We start from the raw sequence: 27,459 nt of genomic DNA on the forward strand, positions 1-27,459 counted from the left end.
GGGTTCTGGACACTGTGGAAGGTAGCCATTAGAGACCCCTGACTCCTGGTCAGTGGAGCTCCTGGCCTCAGGCCTGCCTGGTGGGCTAAGCAGCCAAGCTGGGGTTTGAGGTAGGGAGACCTTGGCTTTGCCCAGAGGTTCATGGGTCCCTAGGTTCCTGCTGGAGGCTGGAGATCAGACAGTTGTTTCTCTGTTCTTTTTCTGGTCCATCATAGGAGGGTCCTCAGGCCTGCGTGCCAAAGCCTGACGGATTCTGCTTCTGCCAGCGCCACAGATCCTCACCTGCAGTAGGATCGGGTGTGGGGGGTGTGGTCAGGGCCTACAATGGGATGTGCCCAGGTGGGCACGCCAAGAGCTGATTATCCCCTTCTGAGCCTCAAACTCTCTCCCAGGGGTCAGGGCTTGGGCAGTACTCACACATCTTGTCCAGCCCTAAGGCTGCTGACCAGCCCAGCTCCTCACAGGCCAGGCTGGGGTTGGCATAGCAGGCGGCCACATCACCTTCCCGCCGTGCAACCACCTTGTAAGGGATCTGTAAGAGGAGATGGAGCTGAGCTGAGCCAGCTCGGCCCCAACCACCCAGCTGCTGGCCAGGTCCTCAAGAAAGGAGGCTGCAGAGCAGGGTCTTGCTCGGTCACCTGGTGCTAAGGGGCAAGGCAGAGCCGAGGAGACAGGGCAGGCTGGTGGGCACCCAGGCTCTTCTCTTGCTGAGCGTTGGCTGGGGTGGCCTACCTTCTTCCCAGAGGCCTTCTCCATGGCATGGACCATCTGCAGCACCGAGTAGCCTGTGCCCGTGCCCAGGTTGTAGATCTGCCCAGGAGAGGAGGCCAGGGTTTGTGGAAGGCTCCCTCTGCCCAGGCCTAGGCCCTCCTTCCCTCTCTCCCTCTTCTCTTTCTACCCGGCAGCCGCACTGCTCCTTCAGCTTCCTCAAAGCAGCAATGTGGCCCTTGGCCAGATCCACGACATGGATATAATCCCGGACGCCTACAGAGAGGAGGTGGGGGTCAGAGAGGTTCAATACAGCCTCTGCCCCACCTCAGCCTCCCCTCCTGGGTCCTCCTGGTCCTGGGCTCACCTGTGCCATCCTCTGTGTCATAATCATTGCCGAAGACATTGACGGCCTCCCGTCGCCCAATCGCCACCTGGTGGTGGTGATCAGGTCAGCTCCTCCCAGGCTCCCAGCACCAGCTGCACCCCAACCCTAGGGCTACCCCCTCTCGGTCCCTACCCCCTTCCCCCACCTGTGAGACATAAGGCATGAGGTTGTTTGGGACGCCCTGGGGATCCTCGCCGATACAGCCTGAGGCGTGGGCACCTGTGGGGTTGAAGTATCGCAGCAGCACTGCATTCCAGGCCTGTGGGTACAGGGATCAGATGATGGGGGGCGGCGGGCAGCATGTCTTGGGTGAATCCAGAGCTCCCTACCTCACCCCCTACGCCTGTTCTCTGTCTCTAGAAATGTGCAGGGGACAGGACCCTGCCCTCGGCGCTCTGACCTTGGGCATGTCACCACTCTTTTCTGAGCCTGCACTTCTTCCTTGGTGGGGCTTGCTCAGGAGTCCACCCTCAGGCCGTGGGGTGGCTGTGAGGAGTCCAGGAGCGGAGCACTACTGGGTCAAGGGGAGTCCTCACCTTGTCTGCTCGGCACAGGTCCTGGATCATCTCCTCGATGAAGAACTTGGACTTGCCGTAGGGGTTGGTACAGCCACCTGTGGGGTGGGCCTCATCCAGAGGCAGGTACTGGGGATTCCCGTACACAGTGGCCGAGCTGCTGAACACTAGGTTCTTCACCCCGTGGGCCCTCATGATCTGGCCGTGGAGGGAGGGGAGGAGTCAGCAGCCTCGGCCTCACATATTATCCCCACCCTGGGACTTCCTCCAGAAGCCCTGGTGGTGCATTGGTTAAGCACTTGGCTACTAACCAAAAGGTCAGCAGTTCAAACCTACCAGCCGCAGTCTGCCCTTAAAGATTTCCAGCCTTAGAACCTTTGTGGGGCAGTTCTCCTCTACCCTGTAGGATCACTGGGAGTCAGAATCAGCATGGAGCTGAGCTGATGGGCGCTCACACTGACAGAGGTGAAGATGTTCAGGGCCTGGCTAGGTCAACTGGGACTGGAAACGGAGGCTGTGTACATATCACTCTAGCACCAGGTCCTTAGCCACTGTGTTTGGTTGGCACTGCCTGCCAGACTGGGGCCTGAGACGGCCTGCCGGCCTGGCTAGGGGCCCTCCCTATGTCTGTGTCTCTGCCCTAGGCCTCTCACCTCCAGAAGCTGGATGGTCCCTGTCAGGTTGACTCGGTAATAATCCAGAGGTTTCTGTACCGACTCGCCCACAGCCTTGAGCCCCGCGAAGTGGATGACCGCCACAAAGCTGTGCTGTGGGGGCACAGGTGGGTCAGAGGTTGCTCTCCAGGCCCTGGGCAGTGCATCCTGCCTGCTTGCCTGACTACCAAGCCCCCACCTTCTTGAAGAGACGCTGTAGGGCTGCTTTGTCCAAGATGTCAATTTCCTCAAATTCCACAGAGCGGCCTGTCAGCTTCTGTACCCGTCGAAGGCTCTCAGGCATGGAGCCCCCTCCTGGTTGGGCACATGGAGGCCATCAAAATCAGAGGAGATGGGATCCAGGGTTGCCAAGGGATTAGCTAGACACACACCCCTCTGTGGTGTAGGTGGAACCCAGGGCTTTCCTTCTGCCATTCTCTCAAGAAGCCCCGGCCCCTGGCCACTCCACACTCACCACGGATGGCATTATGGAAGTTGTCAATGACCACAGGTGAGTAGCCTGCCTCCAGCAGCTCCAGCACCGTGTGGCTGCCAATGTAGCCAGCTCCACCTGTTACAAGCACCTTCTCCTCCATTGCACCTAGACAGGACACAAAGTTCAGGGGTGACTGAGGATGCCGACTTGGGGCATCCTAACCAGCGGCTGGCCCCGTGAGCTCACCTTAGAGGGAGGCAGCAGTATGTCTTAACTAAAAGGCTGGCTCAGGAGTCAGCCCTGGTTCGAGTCTCGGTACCATCGCTTTCTGGCCTTAGCCCTAGGGCAGCTCACTTACCCTTTCTTGGCCTCAGTTTTCATTTTGATGAGATGGACCTAATTGTACTATTTCACATGGTGGTGTGACAGTTAAATGAAGTGATTTTAAGAGCCCTGCCCCATGGTACAGGTAAGGAGACTGACACACAGGCCTATTTTCTGGCTTAAGGTTGGGAAGATGGAATGTGAAGACCGAACCTGAGGACCCTCCCTAGGGTGCCCGAGGGCTGGGGAGGCCTGGGCAGAAGGAAACGTGGCAGCAGGACTGGGACTTCAGCAGCCAGAGAGAAGGGGTTCTGTCTGCTCAAACAGCCTTCCCAGTTCCTCTGCCATCGCTCTAGGTAAACAGGCTTTTCAGCTCAGTGACTAATACCTCCCCATCCAGGCAGTCCTCCTGTCTCCTTCTCCCTCAAGGGTTAGCTGGGAGGAAACAGGAAATATACAGATGGCTCAAGGGTGGGTCCTCTGGCAGGCAGGGTGAGACCAGCTTTGGGGCTGCAGTACCCACTGTCCTGGAATGGACCCCACTCCACCCCACCGGAGGGCTGCCAGGCTGGCTCAGCCTCTGCCTCTGCCCATGCCAGTGTTCTCCAGGTTTGGAACTAGGGATCTCGCCCAACTTTAGGCCGAACGGGGTGGGTGTGAATACGTGGCCTTGGCCCTGTCTCCACTACCAGGTGTGCACCTCCGCCCTGAGCAAACTCTGCAGGGCAGAAGGGTGGAGGGAGGAGGAAACCCCAGACACTGAGGCCTTTCATTCTAGGGTGTCTGGCCTGCAGCCGCCTTCCTCCATCCAGGCTGCCACAATCTCCCTCTCAGCTCATCCAGCTCCAACCCGGTTGACTGAGCACCCCCTGAGCCCCAGGCTCTGTACTGGGCACTTTTGCACTATTTTCCGGGATGAGGTAGGTGATTACTGGCACTTCACAGAGAAGGCTGTAGAGGGTCAGACAGGTGAAGTAATTTACCTGAGGTTAAACAGCTAGGTTAAAACGCCGATCTCCAGGACCGCAGCCCAGTCTCTCTTCCCCACCACCCTCCCACCCCCACTTCCGCTGGACTCTGCTCCCCTGCTCTGGACGCTGCAGCCACTTCTAACCACCCCACCGAGCTCTACCCACTGTTCGGAACCCTGGAGACTAGTTGCAGAGGGGCCTGGGAGACAAGGCTTGCGGTCCGTCTCGCCCCGGACCCATCCGCTTGGTGTCCTTGGCCAGCTGCCGTCGCCTCAGTTTTCCTAGTCTGTATAATCGACTTGACGGGGCGTTGAGTCGTAAGCGCTCAAGTGCAGCTGAGCCTCGGGCTGCGAATCGGGCCACGGTTCGGAGGGACCGAGCCAGGAGTCCTCCGGCCGGGAATGAATGAGCCCGGGCCACCCCAGCCACGGCGGCGGGGAACTGGGAGCAGGGGGGGCGGCCGGTACGCGGCCAGGGCCCCGCAGAAACTCTCCCCTCGCTTCCTGCGGGCCACCCGCCCCTCCCGCAGCCCACCTGCCCCCACGGCCCGCCTCCCGAACCTACTCGGCACCCCACGCTCCGCGCTGGCTCCAGCGGCGCTGCCCTCGGCGCCCCGCGCGGTGGTTCTTTTAGCAGCAGACGGTCCACCCAGGTCCCGCCCCCTCCCACGCCCCTACAGCAACGTGTCATGTGGGAGGCGGCCACTACGGAGACTCTGGGAGGACAAAAAGGTCGCTGCAGTTACCACGGGGCCTGCGCGGCGCGCTCTCGCAGGGCGAGGAAGTCCCGGTACCATCCCCGGGACCAGAGCGGTGAGGGGGCCGTCGTGCCGGTGACTGCGGGGGCGGGGGTCCGCTCGCTGGCCAGGCCCCCGGGGGCCCCCGAGCAAGCGCGAGCGCTCGGTCTGAGTCCTAGAAGCAGGCTGGGGGCAGGGAGGAGGAAGATCGGGCCCCTCCGGGGCCACCCGGCAGCTGTCCAGCTGCAGGAGCGACAGGGATAAGGAGCAGTGCTGCTAAGCCCCTGGCCCCAAGCTAACCAGCAGGTTTTCAAACTTTTTTGTATTTGCCAAACTTATTCTTCAAATTACGTCTTGCATGAAGTATGCGACTACTACGTGGAACAACGGCAAAAGGGGGCTGTGGTGATAAAAGGGGAGATTTAGTTTGAAAGACACCTGGAAAGCTAAAGTAGGAGTTACAGTGCCGAGGGCTCTTAGCCCTCACTGTGGCCTCACTGTGTGGCCCTCACTGTGGCCGTCTAACTGCTGGGGAAGGTTTGCTCCTTGCCCACCACAGTATGTTAGAAACCGTTGTACGTTTCTGTGCAAAGAAAGGTAGCGCTAGGGAACGATGTGTAAAAAGTTGTGTGCCACACGGAGTGATGAAACCTGAGCAAAGAAGTCCATCCTGCATAGGCATGTCCCCAGCATAGAGTGCCCTCCCTGCCTGAGCCCAGCAAGGATGACCGGCAGACCCCAGAGCCTGAGGTACAGAGACAAGAGAGCTCCAGCTAGCTACAGAGACTGCTGCCCAGGCCCAGGGGACAAGTGGCAGCTGCAGCCCACCAGCGAGCTTGTGTAAGTGCCCTCGCTCAGAGGCAGGATCCTCAGAAACTTCCTCTTTGGCTGTTCTGGCCGCCAATGCTGCAGGCATTGTCTTGAGACCAAAGCTCACCAATTTCTAGTCACTATGAATCTGGGGCTCAGGTGGGTAAACAGGGAAGAAACCAAATGATTAATAAACTACTTCAAAGACTACATTTTCCTTTCAGAGTGCAATGTTCTAAAGACGTTTTATTCCCCAACAGTCTTCCCCCCTCTCACATACACACACACCTGCACAACGGAATATCGGGACCTTCTGTGCCATTACGCCTTTAGTCACATAAGCTGCTTTCAGAAATCACATTCCGAGGGAAGAGTGTCCTCCATGAGAATTTCCAGGAGTGCTCAAGTTGGCAGTTGGCCACCCCACAGCAATGTTCCTTTGCTCTAAGAAGTCAGAGAGCAATGGCCGCAGAGCTAGGGCAAGGTCAAGCTGTGCAGAGGGTAGCTAGCTGCCAGATTTCATCCAGAGACAGGACTCTCGGATCAGCCCAAGCCAAGGACTTGGGCTCCCAAGTGCCCTCAATGGACACATTCAACTGCTGGGTCCACAGTGAAGGGACACCTTCAGCCCCCAAAGCCTCTTACTCACGTCTGACGGGACAGCTGAGGCCATGTGGCTCCTCCTGTCCCCCTCCTCCTTTCTGTGAGGTACCTGCTCTTTTCACTTTTAATTCCACTTCCATATCCCCGTCCACGATTCATCCATGTGTGCCCTACTCCTATACAGTCCCCGGAACGTCAGGTGGCCAAGTAGCTCAGAGTTTACTGGTGGCCTGAGCCACTTTGGAGCTGGTTTTTCTGTTTAGGGCCTTAGAGATAAAGGTCCCAGCTTCCAGGAGCTTCTGGAGGTTCACACCCTTTGAGAAACAAGTTAGAGGAAGCAGTAAGTCATGGCATGCCCTCCACCCAGGGCAACATCAGACTGGACAGGCAATCGGGCTACTGGAAAAATAAAGGTGAAGACAAACAGGCCCTTGTTCCTCTTGATGGTGGGACATGGGCTACCTGTGAGGTCCTGTCCTTCTGGCATCTGGGGTTAGCCTGACTCCTCACTGTATAAGATGCACCAGTCTGTGCCAATGGTTTGCAGTGCTGCCTCGAGGGCAGTGGTAGCACCAGTCTTGTGCAGTACTCCACCTCAGGGCCTAAAGCAGGGCCTGGTCACACTGGCCCAAAACTGCATATCAGTGTAAGGACTGTGGGAAGAGAGAGGTAGGACCGACAACACCAACCCGAAGGCCAGGCCGAAAATCTGTTCCTAAGAGTAGCTCATATTTAGTGATGCTTGGCTCTGTGCTAAGACCTGTATATACATTTCCTTCCTTAATCCTAATAGCCCTGTCAGATAGGTGCTGTTATGATTCCCATTTCATAGGCCCAGAGAGGTGAAGTAACTTGTCTGAGGTCACAGAGCCTCTGAGTGGAGAGCTGGGTTTTAAGACCCAGTTCCATCTGATCCAAAGCACAGATGCCACATTGCTTCCATCCTATCACTGAAGGCCCTCGCTGACCTGGGCAGGGCCCGTCACGCTGTCCAATTCTGCTGCACTCATTTTACAGAGAACAAAACAGGCCCAGAGAGAAGTGACTCATTTCAGGGCATGGGCATGGGCATGACTCCTGTAAGGACTTTTTCCTATACCCTGGTGCCTCCTGGAATTGAACTGTCAAAATCACATGAGAGCCTAGCCCTCTTGTGCCCAACTCATGGCTTTGTTTAACCACATGCTGCTGCCTTAAAAACATAAGACAGAGCACCCTTACTCCCCTGGGACCCTCCCCCTCTTGAACCACTCCTCCACAAAACAAAAAAACCCCCTCAGCTGCTGCCCTCTGGCTCCAGGCTGAGCTCCGGTCAGTTCAGGGCTGTCGCCACCAGGGGGCAGGCTGGCTTACCGTGTGAATGCCCAGGCCTGCTAGCATGTAAAGGAGGTCCTCTGTGGCCAAGTTTCCCGATGCTCCTTGTGCATAGGGACAGCCTCCAAGTCCTGCCACAGAAGAGTCCACGACACTCACTCCCATCTGAAAACATAAGGATATGGTGAAACCGGGGGGGGGGGGGGGGGGGACGACGACGACCAGGGCCTGTACAGCTGATCCTCACAAACGACCCAATTGTCTGCTGCCTGAAATTTTACTATGACAGGTGTTCATTCTTGGCCTTATGATTCTGTTGAAGTGAAAATTCCACTGAAAGAGAAGGTGTTTCCCCTTTTAGTTCCTGGAACAGTGAGTCTTTTTTGCATAGTTTCCTCTGCCTGTATAACTCTCCTCCATTCCTTTCACGGCCGACTTCTTGCCCTTGAGGTCTTAGCCTAAAAGCCACCTCCTCAAGGAGGCCCTTCCTGACCACCAACCGGAACCCCCCCCATCACTGTGGAGATTTCACACCCCTGCTGTTTGCTGGGAAACATTTACCACGGCCCCCCAGGCTGCTCTAACCTCCCCTACACTGTGGGTCCTCCTCGGGCAGTCACTTTCCACTCTTTTAGATGACAGTTTCACCTTCTCTCCTTAAACCTCTCACACCCCTTTCTCCATCCTCACGCTCAGCTGCTTCCTTATTCAGAGGAGACAAATCCATCAGAAGATATGTCTCCATTGGCTCCCACCATCACATCCACTCCCACCTATACCTGGTCTACCTTGTGTGCCGGGGTGGACTCCCCAAGCCCCCAGCCAAGGCCCACCCCTCCGCTTCTGTCCGAGGCCCATGCCCATGCGTGCCCTTGCTCAAAGGCAGCTCCATTAGTCCCTCCTCGCTCCTGCAACAGCAGTTCCTCCCTCTACTGGCTCGTTCCCACATCAGCTGGCAGGGACGTCTTTCACAAACTCTTTTTTGGAACCCATATCCTGTCCAGGCTCCCGTTTCTTTGCTCCCATTCACAGCAAAACTCCCTGATGGGGCTACCGCTACCTACCGCCTCCTCCCATTCTCACCTGAACCCACTTTAAAGTTTTTATCCCTACAGTCTTCCCTGAGACAGCTCTAGTCAAGGTCACTGCACCCTCCAGCCAGCTAATCCAAAGGTCGATTCTCAGTCCTCCGTACTTGACCTATAAGCACCATCACCTTGGAACACTTTCTCCACATGGGCCAGTCCTCCGGCCTTTCCGCCCAACCCTCTGGCCTCTCCTGAGGGCTCAGGCCAGTCTTTTCCGGATCTTTCTTATCTCCCTGAGCACTTCTTGATCTACTTTAAATACTCCACCTATGTGCTAAAGACACCAAAATATTTATCCCCAGCCCAGATTCTCTCTGAAATCTAGATTCTTACACCAATGCCTCCTCAGCAGCTCCACCCAAAAAAAACCCATTGCCGTTGAGTCGATTCTGACTCATAGCTACCCTAGGGATGCCTAACAGATACCTCACACTTCAGGTGTCAATAAAACAAACTCCAGACTATCCTTCCACACACCTGCTTCTTCCACCTTTCACCCGGATTATTACAGCCTCCAAACTGGTTTCTCCGCTTCCATCCCTGTCCTCCTAAGGTCTGTTGGCCATGCAGTAACCAGAAGGATCCCTTTAAAGGGAGAAAATCTGATCACACTTCCCCCTCCTCCCGGCTCACAGAAAGAGAGGAAGTCCCACAGGGTCCTGATCTGGCCTCACACTACCAGGTGCTCTTCTACCTCCCGCCCCTCACTCACGCTGCGCCTGCCACAGACTGCCTTGCTGTTCCTTCAACACAGCAAGCACCCCGAGCTGCACCTGCTGTTGCTGTGTCTGGGATACTCCCCTACTCCCAGCCCATTCGGGATGTGTGTGGCTCACTCCCTTGCTTCTCTCAGTCTGTCCCAAATGTCACCCTCTCAGTGAGAACACTATATAAAGTAGCCGGCCCACCTTAATCTTCCAAAGTGGTTCTCCCTGGTCCCCTTTCCTTTTCCAATCGCTCTACTCCTCTGCATCCTGCAAGCCTCGCTCAGGCCTCACCTCTCCTGGCAGATCCTCCCTGACCTCCACAGCTGGGACAGGGCCTGCTCCAGGTGTCCTCAGCCCCATGCTCCCCTCTTCCTGGCATCTGTCATGATGCATAAGGATTAGCAGGTAATCCCCTAGGAGAGGTGGGCACTTTCAGGGCAGGGTGGCATGTCTGTGTCCACTGTGTCTAGCCCAGGGCCTGGACACAGGCATCAGTAAATGTTTGCTGAAAGAAGAAACAAAACCAAGCTGTCCTGCCCCATGCCCTTTGGGAGAGCGGGCATGTGCCTCTCTCCTAGAACACACCCTGGTTACCTGCAGGGCCATCAAGGTATTGGCCAGGGCCTGTCCGTAGGTATCATGGCAGTGGACAGCCAGGGCAGTCACAGGCACCTCGTGCATGACAGCGGACAGCATGTCTTTCATCACCCCTGGGGTGCCTACACCGATGGTGTCCCCCAGGGAGATCTCGTAGCAGCCCATTGAGTACAACTTCTTGGCGACCTGGGGAAAGCAAGCCATCACTGGAGGATACCACGTTCCAGCAGCCAGGGCTCAAGGGCTCAGGGATGGGGGGCTTTGGCCTGAGCAGAGCACTTCCAAGGTCTGAAGTGCTAAATTCCTATCAGATCATGGGCTCCTCACAATTTAACCAAGAATAAAAATCCTCATTCTACTGACAGCTAAGGCAGGGGACTGAGCCTTAAAGGAGCAGAGCCAGCCCCATGGCAGGGCCCACAGCTCCACCCCGTGGTTCCTCACCACCCGTGTCTCTCAGACTCAGTCCTTCACTTACCACCTACACACATTGTCATTCCCAGGTGCTGGAACCAGGAAAATTGATTCCTTTCATGTAGCTTTAGCCTCAGCAGTGAAAACCAAACCAAACTCACTGCCGTTGAGATGATTCTGACGCATGGAGACCCCATGTGTTACACAGTAGAACTGCTCCATATGATTTTCTTGGTTGTAATCTTAACAGAAGCAGATTGCTAGGACTTTCTTCCACAGCACCACTGGGTGAGTTTGCACCACCAACCTTTAGGTTAGTAGTTGATCGCAAGCCACTTGCACCACCCAGGGACCTATAGCCTCAGCAATAAGACCTGTGAAATTATTGAGTCTGAGATGCTAGCTAGATATTTTTAACAGATGAACATCATTATTTAAATTTTAGAAGTCCATTTGCATACCCCTAAAATCACAGCAAGACTAGAGAGGTACAGGTACAGAGGGGACACTGCCCCTGCCAGGCTGCTGCATGAGGCAGAGGAAGGATGTGGCAGGGCCCGGAACACAGAGGATACTCAGCAATGACCTGCCAGAGAAGGGAAGTGCTGGCCTCTCCACCATTGCCCACACCAGCAGTATGAGGAACAGCGGCCTCTGTCTCTGTTGGGAGGCAGCAGGGTGAGTGATAGGAGTGGGCCTCTGAAGTCACAGGATGCCAGAGTCAAATCCCAGTTCTGCTGCTCACAGCCATGGGGCCTCGGGCAAGGGACTTAACCTTTCTGAGTTTCCATTTCTGCTTTTGAAAAATGGTGGTGACCCCTCGTAGGGCCACGGCGAGGACTGGGCACCGGGAGGCCAGGACCTGGAGTACAGCACCACTCTCAACGGCAGAGCTATGGTTACCATTCCCCATACCTGGATGTTACACGGTGCGGTGGGAAGAGGAACTGGGCTCTAGAGGTGGACAAAATTGGGTCTGAGCCCTGGTTTTACCATTTACAACCTGTGTGGCAAATTATCTAGTCTCAGTTTCCTCAACTATAAAATGGAATAATACTACCAAGTGTGCAGGGTGGTTTGGAGAACTAAATGACATAAGCTGTTGGGCTTCTCAAAATCAATTCCCGAACCGTGCTCTTCTCAGTGCTGACTCGGTCATTGGGCATCAAGGGTGTGGCACCTCCAACCAAGAACTGCACAAATCCCTCGTCAGAGGTCTGCACACCCTCGTTGCTTAGTTAGCACCTGCCGACTGACCACAAACTGCAAACAGAGTCACGGGCTCTTCCTCTGGGGTAGAGAACGAGCTTCAGAGACTATACGCCTGCCCAGGAGGTAGCTTCCAGGGAGCAAGTTCAGGGTTGTGCACGCAGGAGGGCTTATTAAAGGAGCTGGGTAAATGAATGATATCAGTGACCTGCCAGAAAAGGGTGGGAAGAGGAATCTCTACACTCAGGGGCAGGCAAGTCAGCCAAAACCCCAGCGCCAACAGACACACACCTCAGCTACTTTAGCCGGGGAGATCTTTCCTTGGTAGGGGCATCCAAGCACACAGGAGACGTACCTGCGGGAAGACAGGGGAGGAATGAAGTCAATGCCCCTGAACTCTCTGGCCAGCAGGGCTGAGACAGGGTGGCTGTTTGACAACCATCCCTGGTCCGCCTGCAGTCACAAAACCTCAAGTTGGGTGGGAGGCAGAGTGTAGCTGAAATTAAAGCGGTGAGGCCAGAATGCAGGTAGTACTGCTTAGCACCAGGAGTGGCAGTAGAGAGCCATGGCAGAGACGGGAGGGGGCCTAACAGGCCTGTATTTCAGGAAATAGGAGTTGCTTAAGCCTCAGGAAAGCCCGCCAAGAATTTACAGTAAGAGACAAAGACCAAGCAAGGAGGAGGAGCTAGAGAGGGCAATATGAGCAGGCACCTGAACTGTATGGAGCTGAGGTAAAGCAGACCCATGCACCAGGGTAGCTGGGACTAGCACTTGCAAGGAGACTCAGGACTAGATGAAACCAAACGCAGGAACGAGAGCTGGGTAGGATCTGAGTCAATGGCAGGCTGGATGGGCCTGAGAGCCAAAGGCTTAGCTGCTCCAATGAGTTGCCAGAGGATTCATTCATTCATCCAACTGATCCTTACTGAGTTGCCTACTATATGGCAGACACTGGGTACAGAGCAGTGAGCAAGACTGCTAAGGTCTCTACCCTCATGGAGCTGACTTCTAGTTAGGGAGAAAGCCAACAGAGAGACAATCAAATAAGTGAGATAATCTCAGAAAATGATGTGCTATGAAGGAAAGAAAAGCAAAATGTGATAGGAGCAACTATTGTTGTCAGGTATCACTGAGTTGGCTCCAACTCATAGCGACCCTACATATAACAGAATGAAATGTTGCGTGGTCCTGTGCCATCCTTACAGTCATTGCTATCTTTAAGCCTATTGTTGCAGTCACTGTGTCAATCCATCTCATTTAGGGTCTCCCTCTTTTTAGCTGACCCTCTACTTTATCAAACATGATGTCCTCCTCCAGGGACCGGTCCTTCCCGATGACATGTGCAAAGTAAGTGAGGCGAAGTGCGGTGTGATGGATCACTTTTGCGTGGTCGTTCTAGCCATGATCTTTTAACTTCCAAGCAAGTGATTGGGCAGGACTGTGCAGATATGGTAATTACAGCCCACCAAAGGGATTGGTCAGTTTTGCCATCCTGCTGGGCTTGAAATAAGCCATACCAGAGGCAGGAAAGAGAAGATCCCACCACCATGAAGGAAGAACAGCCAGAAGCCAGCATGTCCTTTGGACCCAGGATTCCTGTGCTAAGAAGTTCCTGGAACCAGGAAACCAAGAGAGGGAGCTGTAACCCTCTAAAGTCAGTAAGAAGCAGTAGCAGGAGTTACCTGGTAGGAGAAGACAGCACCGTGGGCTTCCCAGCCCATGGAGAGAGAAAGCCGGCTGCCTTTGGGCAAAGGCTGGGGGCTAGGGAGAGGCTTGCCTGCAAGCACAGCTGGGAAGAGGCTGTCCTGATGGAAGAACTATATCCTGAGTGTTCCTAAGCCTGGATTTTAACTGTTACTTCCCTAAAAAAAAACCCCATAATCGTGAGCATTGTCTGTGAGTTGTGTGTGGCCACTGCAGTGAATTAATGAACCCAGCAGAGAAGTAGAGGGACAGCTGGTGTCAGGACTGGTAAAGACAGCAGAGAGAGGAAGCACGTCTGACCTCTGCCTCATAGGAGTCAGCCTTGGGCTGTTGATCTTGGTTCTCCTTCCCCCTTGTGAAGTCAGAGGAGGTCAGACACTGTCTCCAAGCCATTTTGATATGAAGTCTCACCATCCGCACATCTAAGGAACCAGTCTGGCTGTACTTCTTCCAAGACAGACTTGTTTGTTCTTCTGGAGTTCATGGCATATTCAGTATTTTTCGCCAACACCGTAATTCAAATGCATCAATTCTTTTTCGGCCTTCCCTTTTTCATTGTCCAGCTTTCATATGAATATGAAGCAAATGAAAATACCATGGCTTGGGTCAGGTAAACCTTAGTCAGCTTTGCTTTTAACACGTTAAAGAGGTCTTTTGCAGCAGACTTGCCCAATGTAACATGTCATTTGATATCCTGACTGCTACTTCCATGGACACTTGATTGTTGACCCAAGAAGACTGAAATCCTTGACAAATTCAATTTCTCACCATTTATCATGATGCTGTTTATTGGTTCAGTTGTAAAGATTTTCATTTTATGTTGAGGTGCAATCCATAATGAAGGCTGTAGTCTGTTACCTTCATCAGTAAGTGCTTCAAGTCCCTCTCACTTTTGGCAAACAAGGTTGTAAGTCATCTGCACATCGCAGGTTGTTAATGAGTCTTCCTCCAATCCTGATGCTGCATTTTCCTTCATACAGCCCAGCTTCTCAGATTATTTGTTCAGCATATAGATTAAATAAGTAAGGTGAAGGAATACAACGCTGCCGCATACCTTTTTCCATTTTAAACCAGGCGGTATCCCCTTGTTCTGTTTGACGACTGCCTCTTGATCCATGTACAAGTTTCGCACGAGCACAACTGAGTGTTCTAGAAGTCCCACTCTTTGCAATATTATCCATAATTTGCTATGATCCACACATTGGAATGCCTTCGCGAAGTCAGTAACACACAGGTAAACATCTTTCTGGTATTCTCTGCTTTTGGCCAAGATCCATCTGACATCAGCAATGATATCCCTCATTCCATGTCCTCTTCTGAATCTCTCTTTAACTTCTGGCAGTTCCCTGTCGATGTATAGCTGCAGCCGTTTTTGAATTATCTTCAGCAAAATTTTGCTAGCATGTGAAATTAATGGTATCGTTTGATAACTTTCACATTTTCTTAGATCACCTTTCTTTGGAATGGGCACAAATACAGAACTCTCTTCTAGTCAGCTGGCCAGGTAGCTGGCTTCCGAAATTCTTGGCATAGATGAGTGAGCGCTTGCAGCGTTGCATCTGTGTACTGAAGCATGTACATTGGCATTCCGTCAATTCCTGGAGCCTCGTTTTTCACCAATGCTTTCAGCAACCAGGAGCGACTAGAAGAGGCCAACAGTAGCTAGGACGTGATATTGGAGCTGAGAGAAGGAAGACGATCTGGAGGAAGGGCACTCCAGGCCAAGAGGGGAGGATGTATAAAGGTCCTGAGATGGAAAAGGGCTGGGTGTGCTCAAGACACAGACCAAAGGACGGAACAGCTGAGGCACAGACAGCAATGGGCAGAGATGAGGTTGGAGGTGGGCAGGGGCCTGATTATGGGGTCTTGTAGACTATGGTAACAAGTTTAGACATAGACGGCATCTATTTCCACCCATCCCTTTGGGGCCGAGGTACCTTTAAAACCCTTTAGAGTCTAGCGAAATATTTCGCATATTAAGAGGCATGATAAATTTTTGCTGGATAAATAGTTTCAGATTCAAAGATCTCAGTGTATTTTTCCATTTTAATTCTCTCACTTATTCTCCAAACATAGCTGGGCAAGAAAATTATGAGATACTGAAAAAACGGCACAGGTTTGGGAGTCAGGTAATTTTAGTCTCCCTGGACTGCTCTGCACAGGAGCACCCAGGGACTGAGAGTGATGCAGGCTCCGCCCTCGTGGGCACAGGGAAGAACTTAAAAAGCAGCTAAGTGCTATGGTGGAGGATGTCCATGGGACTATGGGCTCCCGGAGGAGGCATGCTAACTCCAACTAAGGGACAGGGAAAGCTGCTCAGAGGAGCTGGCATTCACAAGAGGACCTGAGGAATAAGCAGGAGCAGGATGTAGGAGGAACTGTCTGAGTATACGGAAAGCACGTGCACAGGCCCAGAGGCAAGAGAGCCTGGGCACACATGCCAACTGAAAGACATCCCAGCTGGGCTGGAGTGTGGTGCGTAGAGGAAGCAGTGGCCAGTGGGGCACAGTGCACAATGAGGCTGTAGAGAGTGGCCAGGGCCAAATCCCACAGGGCCTTGTAAGCCATGTGGAAAAGTCTGAACTTGGGGAGTCCATGAAAAATTTTTAACCAGGGAGAGATGTGATCACATGTGCACTTTTGAGAGAGCACTCTGGCTGCAATTTGGACAACTGTATGACCTTAAAGTAGCTAGTCATCCTCTCTGAGCCTGTTTTGTCATCTGTAAAGTGGGGCTAGCCCCCTCCTGGCTGGAGTGTTGTGTGGGTTAAGTTAGCTAATGCACATACAGTAGCTGGCACTGTTGCTGTTGATATAGCAACTTAAAGGCCTAAGGCAGTCTTCAAGGATGTGTGAGGAGTTGGCGCTGAAGCCATGACCACACTGACCTCACAGGCCCCATTTACTGTCCTGTCCTGCCAAATTCCTCTTCACACCCCTCTCCAGCGAACGAACCCCAAACTCGGGCTTGAGAGAAATCACCTGCTAGGATTTCTCCTGACCACGCTTAGTTGGGCTGCCCTGCTGCAGGAAAAGGGGTATGTGTGTGGGAGGGTCACCTGAATGAGAACCTAGCCCCATTCCAGAATGGTTCTGAAGAAAAGGTATGTGGCACCAAAGTGGTCTGACTCACCCCCGCACAGGAATGCTTCGCGCTTGAGCTGCCTTTAAGACCTCGTCAGACCGCTGCAAGCTCTCATCCAAGGAGCAGTTGATGTTCTTCTTAGTGAACAGCTCCGAGGCAGCTCCCAAGACCGCCACTTCCTTGGCTCCAGCAGCAACCTGCCAACAGCCAGGTGAACTCCTTTCAGCATTTTTCTCAACAGAGACACTGACACAGAGAGGAAAAAAAAAAAAAAACCTTTGTCTTGTGGTGAATTTTATGATGTGTGAATGACTTTTCAATGAAAAGAAAAAACCCTATCTTTCCCCCAAGGAAACCACTACCACGCTGGAAACCACTCTTGAAAGAAGCCTGTTGCCTAAATGCAGAAGCAACACCTCTCAACACCTCTCTTGTTGAGAATCCTAAGAAAGTAGACAGATACCAGCAACTACTGTTCAAACTCTTGTTTAGAGCTTGGTTACCTTTCTCCAGAGAGGAAGTGGGTAATAAAAACAAGAGCTAACCTTTATTAAGGCTCTTGCTAAGCAATTTATATGCATTCTACCTTCTGAAATTCTCACGATTTTAGGTAGTACTGTTAGTCCTTTTTTATAGGCAGAAAATGAAGCTCAGAGCAGTTACGCAACCCGTTAAGATCACAGAGCTGGGAGTGGCAGAGCCAGGACTGGTCTGGGTCTATCTGATGGTGCTCTTCATCGCTGGAGAAAGCCATTCAGATAGACACCCCAGGACAGGGGACAGAGGTCCAGACAAGGCAAGGACAAATGCAATCAATCTCATTCCAGGAGCCCCCCCCACCCACCAAGCAATCCTCTTACCGCGTCCTGAAAGCCTTTGAGATTTGGGGTCAAGACTGGGTAGTTGATGCCAGGAAACCTCTGAATGCCCTTCAAGACTTCAGCAGCGTCAGCCAACTGGGAACCAAAGGAGATACTGACAAGTCATCACCGAGGGCAGTCAGAGAGAACCTTTTTATCACAAAATCTCTGTTCTCCAGAACCCCTGGAGAGTGACTCCGTCTGCAGAACTGAGTCTCCCCAGTGCTGTCACTGTTTGTTTGACTGCTGATGGGCCTGAAGGCCCCTAGGTTTGGGTGACACCCCCAACTTCTCCATATGGCAAAACCCACCAGGAGTAATAACAATACCAGCCATTTACTGAGAATGTTCTCCGAGCTAGGCATGGCTTCAACTCTCCCTGTGTTAGCTAACATTTGTTTTTTTTAACAGGGTTTTTATTACCCACTTGACAGCCTCTGTGAAGCAGGAGTCATCAGTTTTCCCGTCACATACGCAGAAACCAGAAAAAGACATGGAGATTCCAGACTTCTACTGCCAGAAGAGACTGGAAAGGCCATTTGCAATTTGGGGAGGCAAAAGACCTCTCCAAGGTCACCAAGCAAGTCAGGGGTGGACGCAAGATTGACTCCAGGCCTCCTGACTCCCAGGCTATATTCCGTTTGCTGTGCCATGCTGCTATGAATGACCTGACCCTCTCAAAGCCAGGGACCCAGAAACCTATGTTCCCAACTTCTACTTACTTCTAAGGCAAATGCAAAGCTTTCCATCCCCGTCACCTGAGAAATCCTTCTCACTGAGGGCTGGGGCTCACCTGGGGAACCCACTTCGGAGACACAAAGCTGGTAGCTTCTATAACAGGGAGTCCCGCTTCAGAAAGCATGTCTATCAGCTTGATTTTCACTGGAGTAGGTATAATGTCCTACAATGGAGAGAGAAACATTAGACAGAAGACAGGTCAGCAAAGTGGGGGGAAAAATGGTCTCAGAACCCAGTGCCTGTCAATTCAAAGCCTCTAAGCCATGTGACTTAAAGACATGTGCAAAGAGCTGGAGATGGAAAACCAAAAGGGAAGAACACGCTTGGTGTTTCTCAAGCTGAAAGAACTGAAGAAAAAATTCAAGCCTCGAGTTGCAATAGTGAAGGATTCCATGGGGAAAATATTAAATGACGCAGGAAGCATCAAAAGAAGATGGAAGGAATACACAGAGTCATTATACCAAAAAGAGTTAGTCAATATTCAACCATTTCAAGAGGTGGCATATGATCAGGAACTGATGGTACTGAAGGAAGAAGTCCACGCTGCTCTGAAGGCATTGGTGAAAAACAAGGCTCCAGGAATTGATGGACTATCAATTGAGATGTTTCAACAAACAGATGCAGCGCTGGAGGTGTTAACTCATCTATGACAAGAAATATGTAAGACAGCTTCCTGGCCGACTGACTGGAAGAGATCCGTATTTTTGCCTATTCCCAAGATGGGTGATCCAACCGAATGTGGAAATTATAGAACAATATCATTAATATTACACGCAAGCAAAATTTTACTGAAGATCATTCAAAAACAGCTGCAGCAGTATATCGACAGGGAACTGCCAGCAATTCAGGCCAGTTTCAGAAGAGGACGTGGAACCAGGGATATCACTGCTGATGTCAGATGGATCCTGGCTGAAAGCAGAGAGTACCAGAAGGATGTTTACCTGTGTTTTATTGACTATGCAAAGGCATTCGACTGTGTGGATCATAACAAATTATGGATAAAATTGTGAAGAATGGGAATTCCAGAACACTTAATTGTGCTCATGAGGAACCTTTACATAGATCAAGAGGCAGTTGTTCAGACAGAACAAGGGGATACTGATTGGTTTAAAGTCAGGAAAGGTGTGTGCCAGGGTTGTATTCTTTCACCATGCCTATTTAATCTGTATGCTGAACAAATAATCCGAGAAGCTGGACTATATGAAGAAGAATGGGGCGTCAGGATTGGAGGAAGACTCATTAACGACCTGCGTTATGCAGATGACACAACCTTGCTTGCTGAAAGTGAAGAGGAACTGAAGCACTTACTAATGAAGGTCAAAGATCACAGCCTTCAGTATGGATTGCACCTCAACATAAAGAAAACAAAAATCCTCACAACTGGACCAACGAGCAACATCATGATAAACGGAGAAAAGATTGAAGTTGTCAAGGATTTCATTTTACTTGGATCCACAATCAACAGCCATGGAAGCAGTAGTCAAGAAATCAAAAGATGCATTGCATTGGGCAAAACTGGTGCAAAGGACCTCTTCAAAGTGTTGAAAAGCAAAGATGTCACCCTGAAGACTAAGGTGAGCCTGACCCAAGCCATGGTATTTTCAATCACATCATATGCATGTGAAAGCTGGACAATGAATAAGGAAGACCAAAGAAGAGTTGACGCCTTTGAATTGTAGTGTTGGCGAAGAATATTGAGCATACCATGGACTGCCAAAAGAATGAACAAATCTGTCTTGGAAGAAGTACAGCCAGAATGTTCCTTAGAGGCAAGGATGGCGAGACTGCATCTTACATACTTTGGACATGTCGTCAGGAGGGATCAGTCCCTGCAGAGGGACATCATGCTTGGCAGAGTACAGGGTCAGCGGAAAAGAGGAAGACCCTCAACGAGGTGGACTGACACAGTGGCTGCAACAATGAGCTTAACCGTAACGATCGTAAGGATGGCTCAGGACCGGGCAGTGTTTCATTCTGTTGCGCGTAGGGTCGCTATGAGTCGGAACCGACTCGACGGCACCTAACAACAACAAAGCCATGTGACTGTGCTTTTGTTACAGCAAGCACCTCACAATCGCCTCAATTTCTGAGTAGTAACAGGAGTCACATGTAATCCCTGCCAATAGCGTGGTACAAGGCTTGTCTTCATATTTACCGACAGCAGTTTGCAGTGGAGGCAGTTTCTCACCTGCAGAGGAGTTACTATTTACATGGAAACAATCTTTTTCTGACATATAGACTTTTCCTTAACCATGTGTTAATTTATGACCCATCATAAATCGGGAGCAACATGCTGTGGCCTGAAAGGGCACAGACATGACTTATCTTCTGGGTTTTGGGGATGACACCCCCAAAGTATCACATGTTCCCCTCTTCCGTCTCCCAACTTAGCTGGGACCTCATCTTCACAGGTCAGCCTCTGGCTCTCCCTCCCTCCCCCACCATGTCCTAGTCACTCATCAGATTCTATGGACTCCTTTCCAAACCTACCACCACTATCCTGTGCATGTTGTGGCAACAGCGGTCTAACGGATCTTGCTGCCTCCTAAGGTCTCACTCCACCAAGTCATCCCACACGGGAATCCTCCTAAAAGGCAGTCTGTTGTCTCACTCTCCTGCTCGAGAGGCTTTCATGGCTACCTACAGAATTAAGTTAAAATTCCTAAGAACTCTAGGTCCTTTTCACCAAGCCCTTCTGCCCTCTCTCTCTCCAATTTCTTTCCCATTGCTTTAATTCAATCCACTCCACAAATAGTTTTGACAGCCCTTCATGTTCCAAGCATTGTGCTAGGTGCCAGGGATACAGAAATGAGCAGATGCCCTCATGGTACTTAGAGTTTATTGTTTCCGACAAGTACTCACTATTAAATCTAGGCTGGTCATCCTTAGATTTAAAAAAGAAAAAAAGCTTTTCTTATTGAAAAAATAATTTATATATGATTATTTAAAAAAAACATGCCAAAAACCAAAGAAAAGCACTCTTAAAACCTCCCAGAGGCAGGGGGAGGGGGAGATTTTTGTTTTGGGGGTTTTATGTTAAACTGCTGCTGTGGAGTTTCCTAGGCTGTCATTGTTAAGGAAGCAGACTGCCAAGCAGACTGCCACATCTTTCTCTTGTGGAGTGGCTGGTGGGTTTGAACTGCCAGCCTGGAATGTTTTGCAGGAGGACAGTGATAATGGTGGTACAACATGAAAAATGTAATCAGTGCCACTGAGTTGTAAATATGGAAGTTGTTGTCTTGGCAAATATTCTGGTGTGTATGTTTACACCACAATTAAAAAGAGAAAAAACAAAAACCTCCCAGAGAACACTATTAGCACTTAGATATTTAACTCTCTGCAGTCTAGTATGGTAGCCACTAGCCATATCTTTGATTATTGAAATCAACTCAAAGTATATAAAAATAAAAAATCAGTTTCTAAACCACACGAGTCACATTTCAAGTGCTCAACAGCCATATGGGCCCAGTGGCTACTATACTGGACAGCGTAGGTGTAGACCATTTGCATCACAGCAGAAAGCTCCACTGGGCAGCACTGATCTAGATCCCTCTCTAGGCAGATGCTCCCCCGCATGTATAAATGTTTTTGTTTCTTACACAACTAAAATTTTAAAATACATATACTATTTTATAACCTGCCCGAGTCACTTAATACACATCTATATTGTTAACCGTTTCATAGCGTTCCGTTTTATGAAAAGTTCATAGTGTCTGTGACCTAACCCTCCCCACATCGAGCATTTCCGTTGTTTCTAACTGCTCTGCTATTACCAGCAGGGTTGTGAGAACATCCCTAAGGCTAAATCTTTGCATACGGCCATTAGGACTTCCTGTGCATAAATCCTCCTCGGGGACTACTAGATCAAAAGGCACACTCACTTTGCCAGCTGTGTTTTACCTTTTCCCATTACTCCTGATATACTCTGCTGATGCCCTACACCTGAAATGCCTTTTCCACACCCTGCCTACGCAAACTGTCCTCCTTCACCTTCACTCTATACTCCCCCAGCACTCACTGCCCTGGGCCTTGGGATAGACCTGGTGACACCATACCTATTGCACAGCCATCTGAGATCATCTGTCCTGGGTGTCTGCCTGGCCAACCCAGATCCGCCCTAAGTTCTTCCAAAGCAGTGATCATGTCTTACATAGCTCTGTCCACCCCTGCTGCACCTACCACTGGACACTCAAAGCAGATGCTCGAAAAACCCTTTTTGGTTTTATTCCATCTTTACCTTTTCATTCTGTAGTCCATCTCGGGGGCCGACTTCCACAATTTTCACCCGTTTTGGAAGAGTGCCCACAGTTGAGGTGCTGACCTTCAGTTTAATAAAGGAAACAAAAAGTAATAGGAAGAGATTGTCATATTTCTTCAGGGAGCACAGAGCTGAAAGAACAGATCCATCTTTACCAATACTGAGACAAGAAGCATTATCTCTCACCTGTTTAGTTCACATATTTGGTCTGTTTTAGAATTAAGAATAAAAATATTTCACTCTAGAAACAGGAATGAACAAGAGAGTCATGCTCCCCGTACAGACTGTCACTGGAGGTGAGACTCATGCTTCTAACTGCTGGTAGGACAGGTATGGCAGTTCCATGCACCTCTCGTAAGACACTTAAAACTTGGCAGTCCCAAAACCGATGCTTTCATTTCTCTCAAAGCCCTGTTTGACTCCATGCTTTCTCTCAGTAAAAGGCGTAACCTTGTACCCCGGTGCTTGAGCCACACACCTGACTCATCCCCTTTCTCATTCGCATGGCCTAGAAGGCTCTGCATGACTTGGCTTCTGCCAGGCTCAGTAACCTCATCACTTCGTCCTACTGCCCGCCCCCTCCTCCTGCAGGGCCACTATGCCACAGCCCCACTGGCCTTCTCTCTCCCACAGCAGGGCCTCTGGGTTTCCTGTTCCCACTGCCTGGAATGCTCTTCACCTCGCTCTTCTCGTCTGGCTCCCTCTTATCTTTCAGACTCAAAGAGGTCTCCTCTGACCACCCTTGCTAAGCAACTCCTGCCCCATTACTCTCTATCTCAGGACAACTATTTCCTTTGGAGCACTAAGAAGAATACCTACCCAGTGCTTCCTCCAGTAGTATATAGTTAGCTCTATGAGGGACCCTGTCTGTCATGATTTCCACTTCATCCTATGTGTTTGGCACTGAGCTTGGCAAAAAGTAGGCATTCATTTAAAAATGACTGAAACAACACATAAATCCATGAAGGGCACAGCTGCCCCAGAGGAGGGCAATTATTGGGTGTAGGGAGCTGTGGTTAGTCCTAAACTCTGAGTAGGGGGAGACTCTGTTCTGTTACAATCATAGGCTGACAAGGAGAGTGGGTCTGAGGGGCGATGACACCCCTAGCAGCTGAAGATGCTAAGAAAAAAAAAGGCCTTAAGTTGCTTCTACATAAAGTCTGCCCCAAATCTTCCTCTCCTTCCCACCAAGTAACATGATGCTTCTTTTCCCTCTTTGTGCTACCCTTCTTAATACCACAACTCTTCAAATGTATTTTGTTTTACCAGATTTAATTGGGATAAACACTGCAATGCGGCAAAGGGAGAGGTGCCACCGAGCAACCTGCTAAGGATACCAAACCCTCAAATCCTGAAATGCCGAAGAAGGGAACTAGTCCTGGCTATCAGTCAGTTAGGTTGGCTAATAGAAAGGCTGGAGGTTCAACTTCACCCAGAGGTGCCTCAGAAGAAAGGCCTGGTGATCAACTTTAGAAAAATCCGCTATTAAAAACCCTACGGAGCACAGCTCTACTCTGACCCACATGGGGTCTCCATGAGTTGCAGCTGCCTTGATGCCAACTGTTTTTTTATGAATCAGTTGGCACGTGGACAACTCACTTGAATTGGCCTTGGTTTTGGCCAGCAAAGCTTCCTGGAAACAAAGGTGATGGACCATTGAATTTCATGAAGTCACCAGCTGGAAGGCATAAATTGGAAGGTCACTGCAATGCGAATCTCCTGCCAAAAGGGATTCCCAGCCTCTGCTGGCACATTACTCTAGAATTATCCCATTGGAAAGTAAGTTTCATAAGGGCAGGGATTTTGTTTTATTCACTGGTATGTCTCCAAGGCCCTGGGACACTGTAGGGGTTCAATAAATATCTGTTGAATGTAGTCGAGAGAGGTAAAACCTACTTCCAAGTTCCTTTTATTAGATCAGAATAAACTCATTTCTACTTCCTTCCCCATAACAACTCATCATATAATAACAACCGAAAGACAACAACTCACATTTATTAGGCACTTAGTATTTGCCAGGTATTTATAAGAGCCTTTTACATATTAACCCATATCATCCTGTCAACCACCTTTTTAGATAGGAACTACTGCAATCCCTATCTTACTGCGAGTCTGTGAGAAATCTGAGGCCCAAAGAGATTAAATTACTTTCTCAAGTTCACAGGGCTAGCAAGTCACTAAGCCAATATCTGAATGTAGCAGTGTGACTCTAGATGCTCCTAACTCCCAGGCCATGTTGCCTCTTTGCTGCCCTTCAGTCCCCCTGGTCCTCTCTTCTGTAAACCACCCCAGTTTCTTCCCTCTGTAACATTCTGCTCAGAGGTGATCCCCTCTAACCACACAAGTCCTATGCCAGTCTCCTGTGCTATGGTGCACCAACATCAATAACCACAGATAATATTGACGAAAGCCCAGTACTAACTACAGGGACTATTATCCCCACTTGATGGAGGAAGAAACAGGGCCTCAAAGAAATTACCCAAAATCACACAGCCAGGAAGTTATAGAGCTTGGACTTGAACCCAGGTCTGGTTCTGATACCAAGATTATGCTAGTAACCCCATGGGGACCTATCACCACCTGCCTCATTACACCAGGAATTTTTTTCAAAGCACATTAATACCCACCATCTTGTTTGATTTTCTTAACTTTTCGAGTTGGAATTACCATCTTTATTTTGTTGTTTTTCATGTTAGCACAACAGGATCGGACAACTATGACCCATAGGGTTTTCACTGGCTGCTTTTTTGCAAGTAGATCACCAGGCCTTCCTTCCTAGTCTGAGTCGGAATCGACTCGAGGGCACTGGGTTCTGGGTTCCTTCTGAGTCTGTATTAGTCTGGAAGCTCTGCTGAAACCTGTTCAGCATCATAACAACACACAAGCCTCCCTGACAGAGGGGTCGTGGCTGCACAGGAGGTGCACTGGCTGCAAATCGAACTTGAGCCTTCCAGTGGCAAGAATTCTACTCCTGAACCACCGCTGCCCCATCTTCGTTTTACCCATGAGTAATTGGTGGAGGTAGGTGGGCTAGTAAAGACAGGAGAGTGGCTTTCTGAGAAGGGTACACTGCCTGCACAGTGTAATTTTTCCCACCATACAGCTCTAACTCTTTCTAAACTACCTAAGGTAACAATCCCGCCACTGGCTGATCACTTAAGAGCCAGGGTAATGCCAAATGCTTTACCTACATTTCATTTAATCTCCTAAACAATCCTGAGATATAACTGGAAAAAAAAAAACACAAAAAACCTCAAACTGCACTCCAGTCGAATTCCGAGTCATTGCAACCCTATAGGACAGAGTAGAACTGCCCCAGAGGGTTTCCCAGGCTGTAAATCATTATGGAAACAGACTGCCATATCGTCCTCCCACTGAGGGGCTGGGGGTTTACAACCACCGCCCTTTGCCCTTTCGGTTAGCAGCCAAGCGCTTAACCACTGCACCACCAGGGCTCCTTTAAGGTTACCCGTTTCTAAAACCTGAGGTTTAGAGGGTAAATAACTATGTCACTTGACCTAGAAAGTGGCAAAGCCACAGGAACAACGTAGCTTGAATTTTAACCAAGATAATTTATTCCACCCTTTACACAACTAGGTCTCCTACACTTTCCACCCACTCACTGAGCGCGGGGAAGGGAAGAACACCGGGACCGAACAGCCCCCCAGTCCTAGTTCAGGGGAGTCACAGCGCGGCCCCACGGCCCAAGCCCTGCTCGGCGCGCGGCGATGGCGTCCCAAGCGTCCCCACGAGCACCAAGAGCTGGGAAGGCAGGCGGCGGCGGGCCCCCACGCGGAGCAGGAGTGTCGGTGATTCGTACTAACGAGGAGGTTAGGGAGGTCTCAGGTTCTCAGTTAGAGGAGAAAGGGGCCAGGGCCACCGAGGAAGAGACTGGACTGGAGCCAGGACGCCTGGGCTCGCGCCGCAGGTTCCCGTGACCCAGGCCAGTCGCTCCCCCTCTCCTGGTCTCAGTTTCCCGACACCCCTCAAGATCTCGGGGGACCGGGAACGTCCAGGACTCCAAGGCCCTCACGACTCTGGCCTGAGGAGCTGCGGACTTCGCCTCTAGGAAAGCAGCCGCCAGAGAGAGGCCAAACCTCGCACCCCGACCGTCACGGTGCCTGCAGGCCGCCCCTTCAGCGGGCGAGGCACTTACAGCCCGGAGGGACTCCAAGCCCGCCAGTCGCAGCCGCATCGCCTTCCTCGCTGTCGCCATCTTGGCCCGGCTTCCCCCGCGGCCGCCCCTCTGAGCCGCACCCGCCCCTCTGAGCCGCACCCGACCGCCGGCTGAGAAGAGCCGGCCTGGTGGGCGTGGCCACGCCACGGGGGCGGGGCCTCCGGGACGACGGCGACGACGCTCTATGCTGGCTCCGCCTTCAGACTCTGTTTTTTTGGAAAGTTCTCCTTACTTGTTTACTGAGCGGTTATTGTTATTGTTGTTGTTAGGAAACCCTGGCGGCGTTGTGGTTAAGAGCTACAGCTGCTAGTTGAAAGGTAGGCAGTTCGAATCCACCAGGCACTCCTTGAAAACTCCATGGGGCGGTTCTACTCTGTCCTTTGGGGTCACTATGAGTCGGAATCGACTTGACAGCAACGAGTTGGTTTGGTTTATTGTTAATTGTGGAATATAAATATAAACAAGTTTAACTAAAGTCTCTGGTTTCATGAGTTCATAGTCTGGGGAGACATTAATAATCACGCAAATAGTTGCGTAGTTACTACTTTGACAATAATAAGAAGCCACACTATTTGCTACGCACTGTTATGAGTTCTTTGTATGTATTAACTGAAATTCATCAGGATCTTCAAAATTCAAACTCAGGCAGTTGACACCAAACAAGACAGCATCCTTTTCTTTCATACCTTGAAGGTTGAGTAAGATCTACCCAGGTGAAAAATATGCAAGGAAAGCTCCTCAGACAGAGGGAATAGTATATGCAAAGACCCTGAGGCAAAGAAATTGAGTGCTTAAAACCCATTAAGTCAATTCTGACTCATAGCAACCTCGTGGGGCAGAGTAGAACTGCCCCATAGAGTTTCCAAGGAGCTCCTGGTGTATTTGAACTGCTGATCTTTTGGTTAACAACTGTAGCTCTTAGCCACTACACCACCAGGGTTTCCATCAAATGTAGAGCAGAGTTTTTCAAAATGTGTGTGGGGACTCTAACTGGTCATAAATTCAATTAAGTGGGTATCAACTGCTTTTTTTTTTTTTTAATAAATAGATATTGAAGGCACTGTGCCTGCCTTCAAGGAGCTCAGGTTTTAGCTGGAGAAAGAACAAGACATTTTAAGTGTTCTGTTAGGCTTCCAGGGCACCAGAAATTTCCTTCTGTCATAA

The 27,459-nt window shown here is 50.6% G+C and overlaps 2 protein-coding genes across 6 annotated transcripts; both read right to left on the reverse strand.

Moving 5' to 3' along the window:
- Positions 1 to 191: 191 nt before the first annotated feature.
- GALE (UDP-galactose-4-epimerase) lies at positions 192 to 4,654 on the reverse strand. Of its 4 annotated transcripts, XM_049878249.1 has the most exons (11): positions 4,560 to 4,650; positions 2,740 to 2,865; positions 2,464 to 2,579; positions 2,265 to 2,378; positions 1,633 to 1,809; positions 1,242 to 1,355; positions 1,076 to 1,142; positions 899 to 984; positions 733 to 810; positions 418 to 532; positions 192 to 282 (listed from the first exon to the last, which is right to left on the reverse strand). In XM_049878249.1, exons 2-11 carry the CDS (start codon positions 2,858 to 2,860, stop codon positions 224 to 226), a joined length of 1,047 nt encoding a protein of 348 aa, XP_049734206.1. In that variant the 5' UTR covers positions 2,861 to 2,865; positions 4,560 to 4,650; the 3' UTR covers positions 192 to 223. The 4 variants fall into 4 exon arrangements, with proteins under 4 accessions (XP_049734206.1, XP_049734204.1, XP_049734205.1 ...); XM_049878250.1 differs by lacking the exon at positions 192 to 282 and having other exon boundaries at positions 447 to 532; positions 639 to 810; positions 4,560 to 4,653; XM_049878247.1 differs by lacking the exon at positions 192 to 282 and having other exon boundaries at positions 433 to 810; positions 4,560 to 4,654.
- A 989-nt stretch (positions 4,655 to 5,643) lies between these two features.
- HMGCL (3-hydroxy-3-methylglutaryl-CoA lyase) lies at positions 5,644 to 26,403 on the reverse strand. Of its 2 annotated transcripts, none has more exons than XM_049878252.1 (9): positions 26,275 to 26,399; positions 22,098 to 22,181; positions 17,916 to 18,023; positions 17,123 to 17,218; positions 16,311 to 16,459; positions 11,765 to 11,828; positions 9,848 to 10,036; positions 7,498 to 7,623; positions 5,644 to 6,458 (listed from the first exon to the last, which is right to left on the reverse strand). In XM_049878252.1, the coding sequence occupies exons 1-9, from the start codon at positions 26,332 to 26,334 to the stop codon at positions 6,357 to 6,359; spliced, it is 978 nt and encodes a 325-aa protein (XP_049734209.1). In that variant the 5' UTR covers positions 26,335 to 26,399; the 3' UTR covers positions 5,644 to 6,356. The 2 variants fall into 2 exon arrangements, 1 of the variants encoding a protein (XP_049734209.1); XR_007516558.1 differs by lacking the exon at positions 5,644 to 6,458 and adding an exon at positions 9,545 to 9,758 and having other exon boundaries at positions 7,537 to 7,623; positions 26,275 to 26,403.
- Between the last annotated feature and the right edge of the window lie 1,056 nt (positions 26,404 to 27,459).

Source organism: Elephas maximus, chromosome 3 (assembly GCF_024166365.1).
Source record: "Elephas maximus indicus isolate mEleMax1 chromosome 3, mEleMax1 primary haplotype, whole genome shotgun sequence".
NCBI lineage: Eukaryota > Metazoa > Chordata > Mammalia > Proboscidea > Elephantidae > Elephas > Elephas maximus.

Excerpts from the sequence above, each read along its gene's own strand:
- GALE (XM_049878247.1), bottom strand. The coding sequence starts at position 2,860 with ATGGAGGAGAAGGTGCTTGTAACAGGTGGAGCTGGCTACATTGGCAGC. Across the intron at positions 2,580-2,739 it reads CTTCCATAATGCCATCCGTG|GAGGGGGCTCCATGCCTGAG; the intron begins GTGAGTGTGGAG and ends GTGCCCAACCAG. Across the intron at positions 985-1,075 it reads TGACACAGAGGATGGCACAG|GCGTCCGGGATTATATCCAT; the intron begins GTGAGCCCAGGA and ends TCCTCTCTGTAG.
- HMGCL (XM_049878252.1), bottom strand. The coding sequence starts at position 26,334 with ATGGCGACAGCGAGGAAGGCGATGCGGCTGCGACTGGCGGGCTTGGAG. Across the intron at positions 22,182-26,274 it reads GCTTGGAGTCCCTCCGGGCT|GTCAGCACCTCAACTGTGGG; the intron begins GTAAGTGCCTCG and ends ATTAAACTGAAG. Across the intron at positions 10,037-11,764 it reads CCCCGGCTAAAGTAGCTGAG|GTCGCCAAGAAGTTGTACTC; the intron begins GTGTGTGTCTGT and ends TGCTTTCCCCAG.